The sequence below is a fragment of the Sebastes fasciatus genome, chromosome 7 (assembly GCF_043250625.1).
Source record: "Sebastes fasciatus isolate fSebFas1 chromosome 7, fSebFas1.pri, whole genome shotgun sequence".
NCBI lineage: Eukaryota > Metazoa > Chordata > Actinopteri > Perciformes > Sebastidae > Sebastes > Sebastes fasciatus.
In genome coordinates this window covers 19,532,728-19,541,620 of record NC_133801.1, presented here as the reverse complement: position 1 = coordinate 19,541,620, position 8,893 = coordinate 19,532,728, and the positions used below count along the sequence as shown (strand labels likewise).

Below are 8,893 nucleotides of genomic sequence, written 5' to 3'. Positions count from 1 at the left end.
GCTCTGTAATTGAATGTTGGAAATGAAGGTAATCATTAATGCGTCATATGTTTGGCACGGTGCATGTTTTCATTAACCTCTGTGAATTTCTGGCTCATACACACAACATCTCAGCTGTTCCCACGTCAATACTCTTCTGCACACCAATGTTGCTTCTGGAAACTTTTGGAGCTTCTTTCCTCTGACTTCTTAATCCACCTCTGTGCGTTCACTTTTACATTCCCTTTCCAAATGATCACTAGTTCCTCTCTCAGCTTGTTTAATAATAATGTTTCTCCAGTTTTGCATATTCCCCTTTTTTAGTTGCCGTCATTTGAGACCTTCTACATCTATCACCACTGTCGTTTTCTGTTTCTTGCCTATTTGCATAACTGAGAGGGGGAGGGAGGGAGATCATGTCTCCCTTTGTAAGTTTCTCACACTTTACAGCGGTTTTGATTCTCGGTGTATGCTTTTCCTGCATCTTTCACCCTGACACAATATGTTGAACTTCAGGAACAATCTACCTTTTGAGTGCTCTGTGATAAGATGCAGGGCCGGCCATATAGGCGGTCACCTTGGATGCCACCTTCTGGGGCGCACTAGGCGGTAAGATATAGCAATAGCAATATATATATATATTTTTTTTCTTTTAAATGCCGGTGGGCGCCCTTCCTCATTTTCTGCATTGAGGTAACAAATGAACAAATAAATAACAAAAGAAAGAAATAAACTTTTCACCCCTGTAACTGTCGATGTAGTGAAACTGAATAAACACCTTTAAGCAAACAATATCAGGGAACAATTGTTTATTTATAAATTATAATAAATACAGTTATTTATGAAAATAGAAATCTTAATTTTTGCTTAAAACCATTGTGATGTCTGATGTGTGTTGCGGTTTGCAGGGCTAGGGTTAGGGTTCTGGGAGGTTGAACCCTAACCCTGGGTGGTTGGGGGTCCAAATCTGAAATTCGCCTAGGGCACCAAAAGGGCTAGAGCCAGCCCTGATAACGGATGGACCTCTGCCTCTATTGACTTGGTGCTCAACACCCTTCTCTTGTGTATATACAATAGGGCTGTCCCCTCTTAGTCGATGAGTCGTTTTGGTCTTAGTCGACCAAGATTTTTTAAGTCGATTAGTCATTTTTTAATGCTTTTTTAATGCTGAATGACTTATTTCTAAGAAACTTCTGAGCACATCTCCGGTAAACACAAGATTTGAAGTGGTGCTTTTGTGTGATTCTTTGTGGAGAAACTCAGCTTTACAGTTCTGATTAAATCAACTAATCGATTAGTCAACAAAATTATTAGTGTTGGTCAACTAAGAATTTCTTTGGTCGAGGACAGCCCTAATATACAATATACTAAACAACACATAATAATGAATATAGGGAATTGTGGTGACCTCGTGGTCTAAGACGCACACCACATACTGTAACCACAATGTCCCAGATTTGAACCTGCCTGAGGAACTTTGTGGCACGTCAACGCCCCCAATCTCTCTCCCCACATTTCCTCTTTGTTACAACTCTGTACTATTATACAGATAAAGGTAGAATTTCCCTAAAATATATAACCATGAATGTTAAGCAGATCAAGCACATTAACTCATAATATCAAACTGCTGAAATACAGAACTGGATTGCAAGACCTTTAAAGTTCAGACAAAATGTAAGTCTATCTAAATGTGATCATTACTGAGATACTGAATTACATACTGAGTTTATAAGAAGCACCACAAGATATTCAATGTGAGGGTGTGTTTACCTTGTAACACAACTAGAGGGTGATATTATATACAGTCTTCCAATGTGCAGGCAGCCACTGGGCACTCCTCATGTACAGAGTGACTCGTGAGAAAAGTCCCCTGTCAGAACAGCAGCAGATGATCTCTGACATTTCAGTGGCGTCCCACAGCTCCGATTTACTCAGCAGTTCTCTGTCCGCCTGCAAGACAGAAACCAAAAGGTGACACACTAAGTTCATGTTGTGGTGTGTTTTCATTTTACCAGGAACTAAAACTTGAACAGTCACATGTGAAGAGGAGGTGCGAAACAGAGAGGGGAACTGAGGTGACACATATGGCTATAATTAAGAGAAAAGTGCTTTCTCAGAATTGAAAGTATATTTATAAAAGTATGAGAGTTTAAACAGAGCAAAAAAAATGTTCAACTAATGACTGACTTTTTAATAACAATAATAATAATTTTAATAATACTGGTATTGAGGGCTGTATTATGTGTATGCTAACAACTTATCAATGCAGTTTCAATGGGACTGATTATAAACAGCAGTTTGGTCTTTTCATGAGACAAATGTCCCGTGAAGGATGTACACATTGTATTTATTTACCAAACAAGGTCATGAGGAAAAACCTGGCTAAAGGCTGGCACTGTTGTAATGTAAACAGAAGAGACAGGTGAGATAGTTTGGTTGAGTCAACACTAAACGTCCCTTTAGTTTTAGTGCAATTCTGTTAGTAATCCATCTTATTCAACATTTATTATAGAGCGGTATCCAGCGGACGCAGGACGTACATGTACGGAAATTGTAAGCCTTTGTATATTATGTCGATGCTGTGCAATGGAAGAACTGACAGTCAGTACATTTCTCAGAGAATGGTCCTTGGATAAATTATTGTTAATTGGCAACCAGTAGGATGGCCTTTGTGAGTAATCTACTTCTAACTAATACGAAAAAAAGAATCTCATATCGTACATATCCACCCACAATAACCTTTATATTACACGTTTCCTTTTGAAGCCTTACAAAATGTTGAACTGATGTGCTTGAGAGTGAGATGAGGTGTAGAGATAAGGTTCCACGACTGCAGTGGTTTGTCAAGACCACAGACGGAGATACAGATATTTCAAGTTTTTAAAAAGGTCGTGCCTCTCTTAATGTCACTTTAGTTTATAACTTACTCATAAGACTTTTTAAGACACTAGAAAAAATATCTTGATACCAGCCTCATAGCCTGCGTTCTAGTCTCATAATGCATAGAGTTATGATGGAATCAAATGCATGTAAACTTGTGTCTATCAACAAATCAAGGAATTCCAAGTTATGCCTTTTTTCATGCTTGTTTTGCTTGTTAAATATATTCATTCAAATCACCCCAGAACGAATGTGTATTTTTAGTTGTCCCTTTCCTTCTCACTGCTATCTGTTCCATTGCTTTTTGCAAAAAACTACCTGCAATGCAGCCAACCACAACTGAGGTTTTACAGACAGATTATCACAGGAAGAGATGCGAATACATGTGCTGTAGTCAAAAAGGCACGCACACACAAACTAAATATAGACAAATAAAGACAATAGGTGTTTACTGCTGGTGTGTAAAAAAATTATCTTTAAAACCATCAGAAGGCCTCTCCAGTCGAACTACTGCCTACAATTACAAAAAGTGAAAGGGGAATCCCTTAACGCTTCCTTTTTCTCATCTCTGAGCCGTGTACAGTCCAAATGTGTTTCAATAGCAGTTCACTGTACACCATGAACCGGCTGAGGGAGGGGAATGGGGAAAAGAAAAAGTCAAAAGAGGAAGAAAAACGTTGGAGGTGAGAGAGATGAAACTAGTGTCAGCGTCACTGATGTAGTCACAACAGGAAGCGCATCACCAGAGAGGGAGGGGAGTTAACCAAGAGAGGAAGTTATTTGGGGAGAAAATAATTAGGCAAAAACAAGCTTCTTCTTATTTCTTCCACGGATGAACAAACACCACATCAGCGAGAGAAGAGCTGCTTCCACTCTGTCTACATTTATCAACACTTTCATGTTAATCTGAACAACAGACTTGTTGCAGAGGGAAGATGTGTCTACAGTCTGATCACTGATGATTGGAATAAGGGACTTTTTTTTGGCGGCTACTTTTGTGGATTATGACTGAATGATAATATCTCTCCAGATAATAGACATGGATATGAGAAATAAGACACCAATCCTTGTCCTCCTGATTATCTACATAATAAACCGTGTGTCAGGTAATTATCAACTTTTATTACACAATATCTTAAGTCTGACTGGTTTATGTGTTTTATTTAATCTTGTTTGGTATTTAAATAATTTTTTTCTATTTCCTGACATTGATATTAATTTATCATTATAGAATTGTTACAGTCATGTGAAATACCGTAGGTCAAATATATCGTCTCTTTCGTCAACCAGACATCCTTTTCTCCGCCTGACCACATCCTTCTATCTAAAGATAACATTTCAGTATTTGCTTAGCATGTGCAGTGGTTTATGATTTTAGTCTGAAATAAAAACAGTACAAATGTCACCTCTCTCGACAATATAATATAAAACTGTATTCTATTTAGATCAATTTAAATGATCTTGTAATAATGAGCACTGAATATGCATCATAATGCCCCTGTGTTTTCTATTGCAGGGCTTGACATCCCTAAGCCTGACAAACTGGTGGTGAATATTGTGGATGGGGAGGTATTAGTGCATTGGAAACATCCTGTGGACGCCCCCTCAAACTCCCAGTACAATGTAGAAATGGCAAAGTATGTTTGACTTCAGAGTTACAGTGTCTTGTTCACAAACTTCCTATTATTTTGCAATTCAAATTTCCCAGCACTCTACTTTTTTCCTTTACATCTACACCATTTTTTTTACCAGTCATGTCATTTACCAGTGAGAGTTGATTTTCATTGAAATGTTAGATATCTTTTTATCATTATCAGCTCCTTCTAGTTTTTGACTGATGTGTTTTTTGTCCTCAGGTACACTGGTGAATGGGCCATGGTTGCCAGCTGCACGGGGATCAAAAAGACCTACTGTAACCTTAGCAGCCTTATACATGACTATAGCGCAGGCTACAAGGTCAGAGTTCAGCTGGTTGCAGGAAATAATGAGTCTGCGTGGACAGGCAGGAAATTTCTACCAAATTACAGTAAGCATAGTTGTCAGTTTGGTAGTGTACCATGATTATAACATTGTAACATTAGGCTGGTTAAGCAATTCAGGCACACTATGTGAATGTTTTCTTACCTCTCTCTGTTTCTATAGGTGAACTGCAGCCTCCCTCCTTCAATTTGTGGGCTACTTCCAGCACTCTGACAATTTATGTTCACCAAAAACCCATTCTGGAAAAACTGTTTCCTTTAGGGGTCCAATACACCATCTACCTGGAGGAGAGGGGAGGAGATCAAAAGGTACAATATGTAAAATAATGTAAGGCAGCACCAACCCTATCACTAAACTTCAAAACAAGAGATTGGGACACCATTGTAGCACTCTTAAAGTGATAGGCAGGGATGGTAAATGTAGACAAAGACACTTGACAACAGCCAGATGTAATTACAAATCTATTACATAATCAATTATAATTAATTGATTATAATTAATATAATTAATTGATTATGTAAATTGTTTGTTAATTAATCAATGACATAAAAATGTGGCTACATTTTCAAGTTCAGACAGACAAAAGTCTACAATTATGTCTGTGAAAATACCTGTTATTAAAATTCCTGATTGGGCTTTCGTTAGGTGAATGATCCAATAAAATACTTTACAATATTTGGCTGGCTGAATCAACATCTGAACCTTGTGTGTGGTCTATATGTACAATGCCTTGACTTGCGTGGCATTTTGATTCTTACCCTACAGAATATCACAGCATACCTGACCAATAAGGTGGGGGAGGATCAGAGGAGGAAGTCTTTCAGTTCTCTCCGCTGGGGGAGAGAGTACTGTGTCAACATCAAGATAGAAGGCAGAGGATCTCTGTCCAAGAGCAGTGTGTCCCCTCAACAGTGTCTGCTGCTGCCAGAGCAAGGTAAGAAAAACATTCTATTACGATGATGCGCAGCTAAGAGACAGCAGCTTTGAAAAGCAATCAGATTGTTACAAGTTAGGTTAGTTCAGTAGTGGATGTATTTGCCCAAGTAAAACAAAAGAAACACAACACATTAAAGGATTGAAAAAAAATGTAGCTGATGAGATAAAAAAAAAAAAAACGCCTTTCAAAGACATCACACCATGAAATACCATGAAATAGAATATAAAAACTAAAATGTGTATATGGGCTAACAATAAAATAAACATGTGACACATTCATAGGTCAATTGCTGCTAACAGGCTGGGCACACAACTGCCAAAAAAGATAAGACAACATGCTAAATTAAAGTACTTTGCTCATTAAATAATCCTTAAAGGAATAGTTTGACATTTTGGGAACTATACAAATTAACTTTGCTTAGTATTAAGACTGGAAAGAGGGGTAAACAACTAGCCTGGCTCTGTTTAAAGGTAACAAAATCTGCCTGCCAGCGCCTCTTTGTTTAATCCGGCACTTAACCCCCAACTACAATGTGTCATTTTTTTCACTTTTTTGTTTCCCCATTGTCAGTCTTTGTGGTGAGCGATGCTAACCTGTTGCTAGTGGTAGCTTAATATAGTCTTGGCAAGAGTAAAATAAGCAAAGGAAAATTGTGCTGCAATACAATACCAGTTTAAATCTACAGCTTTGGGGAAAGCCTTTCACCTATAACACCCTCACTCCTATTAAACCTTTTTTCTGTTTTTGTTCCTTCCAGAATGGTTCATAATTGCAGTGTCATCCCTATCTATTCTGGGTGTGCTGGCCTTCGTTGCTATCATGGCAGGCGTCCTCCAGTGTTACCTGAGACTTCCAGAGAAAACACCTGCTGCATTGGTAAGTACATTAAATTACAGAATACTGGGACGAATTACAGTTGTACAAACTTGTATTGTCGACTATGTGGAAAACAGAACCAAAAGTTGGTTGTTTAACTTGCATCATATTCTTGATATCATAAGCCTTGTTGAGATGGTTCAGTTAGTCATAACTACCTGTGTTCCTAAGCACGACTTTATAAAATAATGAATAATACAACAACCTCCATCTTCTCTCTTCTCACCCCAGAAATCGCCTTTAAGTGGCTGGCAACCACTTTCCATTGGAGAAGGGACTGTGGAGGTTGTTACAGACAAAGGATGGTTCCTGTCCAGCTACAGAACAGAAGTGGAAAACTGTGTCGAAGACCCAGTGACACTCGTTATGGTAACAGAGGACGATGAAGAAGAGGACAGGAGGACCAGCATGGACAGCGGGGTGGGCATGGAGTCCAACTCTTCTACAAAGAGTGAAGGAAGTCCTCCAACGAGACAAGACGACAGTGGCTTTGGGAGCTTAGGAGGACCAGAGAGCTCCACTAGCTGTCAGACAGATTACCCTCTGCAGGATGAAAGGACTGATGCCAACATGGCTAGGAAGAGGGACGATAGTGGGGTGGGGCTGGGCTGCCAGCTTGAATCTTCTTCCATAAATCTGGATGGACAGGACAGTGTATCTCTAAAGTTGGCTGGGGGTAGTTATCGCAGCCAGAGTCACTCCGCCGTGCAGATTCATGTCTGTGATGACGAGGAGCTGTTTAAACAGATGCTTCCTGGCTCCCTTTTGGCCGAAGTGGTCACAGGTTACAGGGCTGGGCCTCAGTCGTGTATCTGCTCAGGAGCAGGTCAGTGCACTTGGTGCCATAAACAAGGCCATTACGGAACTGAAGTTATCAGACAATACAGAGCAATGCGTATTGATCATGGACTACTGAGCAGCAAATGTGATTTTGCAGACTCTTACAAAGGGGCGCTTAAGTTTTCAAATTACTCTAAAAAAACACAAATGGACACTGTCATGGTGGATGACTTGGACACAACTTGTATACAACTGGGGGAGACTTTCCCTCTGCTAACAGCTCTATCACCGCTGCCTCTGGTGGAGGGAGGACAGGACTTCAACATGAACAATGTGTCCCTCTCTCTCTGTGACGTACAGCTGACGACTGAGTGATATGCTGTGGAATGCTTTTTATAAAATCATGCTGACGTAACCTGTCTGAGTGCTTTTCTGTAGAAATACAACTCCTTTTCTTACATGACTCAATCATTGGAATTATGAAATAGAAGCATTAGTTGGTATTTGGGGGCGGGGGAATTGCTCCGGTATTAAAACTGTAAGTAGAAAAAACAGAGCAAGCAACAGGGTGTTATTGAACATAGGAAGGAAGTAGATGTTAGACCACAGAGCTGCTGGCTGGTAGCTGTCAGTTGGAGTCTCAGGAGCTTCAAACATCAAACGTCAAAGACCTTATTCAATGCCGTCTCACTGGGTATGTTTACAACTGACTAAAATGCTGTATGCCGAAAGTGAAACTGGTGTGGGAGCAATGAAGAGAGTCAGTTTGACAGTTACGTGCTTTTGGAAATTTTTGTCCTCTCCCTGTCTCTCACCTCCGCCAACAATCATACCCTATGTCGGTAACAAACCCGTAAAGTTTCTGTAAAAGTATTTCTTATTCTTAACACTGTTTAAATATTAGACAAAGTAAAATACTAGATATGAAAAAAAAATGTATTCATCACTGTGAATATGTGCGACTCTGCTCTTCTATGTGTAAATAAAATTTCCCTAGAATGTTCTTTAAATTATGTCATACAGTATATTTACAAAAAAAAACAAGCAAATTACCTGATGTTGATCTCAGAAACCATGACTCAATGAAACACAAGGAAAACCCTGAAACAAGAGAGTGAAACCTACTGGAAAACAAACATTACCTATCGACTTCACTGTGCTTGGGATCCCCATTATGCAAATTCTGTACAGGAACCAGAGCGGTGGTTTCGAAGCTTCTAAACTAAGAAACAAACATTTCCTCTCTCAGGCTTCCACTCGGTTTAAAAAAAGTCCCTCCTTCACATTGATCAGCAAAGACAGCAGATATTGTCAACAGTGCTGACGTTTTATACACCCAACATTTATGTAGGTGAAATAATGTCTTCACATCAGGTAAATGCCACTCTTTATTGGGATGAAGCAGATCCCTGGCAGCGGTAGGGAAATCATGTGACCTACTTCTCCACATACAGCATAAAG

The 8,893-nt window shown here is 39.4% G+C and overlaps 1 protein-coding gene across 2 annotated transcripts; it reads left to right on the top strand.

Moving 5' to 3' along the window:
- Positions 1 to 98: 98 nt before the first annotated feature.
- il10ra (interleukin 10 receptor, alpha) lies at positions 99 to 7,847 on the top strand. Of its 2 annotated transcripts, XM_074642069.1 has the most exons (8): positions 99 to 202; positions 3,890 to 3,965; positions 4,376 to 4,496; positions 4,716 to 4,885; positions 5,002 to 5,147; positions 5,605 to 5,773; positions 6,534 to 6,652; positions 6,884 to 7,847. In XM_074642069.1, the coding sequence occupies exons 2-8, from the start codon at positions 3,899 to 3,901 to the stop codon at positions 7,805 to 7,807; spliced, it is 1,716 nt and encodes a 571-aa protein (XP_074498170.1). In that variant the 5' UTR covers positions 99 to 202; positions 3,890 to 3,898; the 3' UTR covers positions 7,808 to 7,847. The 2 variants fall into 2 exon arrangements, with proteins under 2 accessions (XP_074498170.1, XP_074498169.1); XM_074642068.1 differs by lacking the exon at positions 99 to 202 and having other exon boundaries at positions 3,638 to 3,965.
- The last annotated feature ends 1,046 nt before the right edge of the window (positions 7,848 to 8,893 follow it).

Excerpts from the sequence above, each read along its gene's own strand:
- il10ra (XM_074642068.1), top strand. The coding sequence starts at position 3,872 with ATGATAATATCTCTCCAGATAATAGACATGGATATGAGAAATAAGACA. Across the intron at positions 4,886-5,001 it reads GAAATTTCTACCAAATTACA|GTGAACTGCAGCCTCCCTCC; the intron begins GTAAGCATAGTT and ends CTGTTTCTATAG. Across the intron at positions 6,653-6,883 it reads AGAAAACACCTGCTGCATTG|AAATCGCCTTTAAGTGGCTG; the intron begins GTAAGTACATTA and ends TTCTCACCCCAG.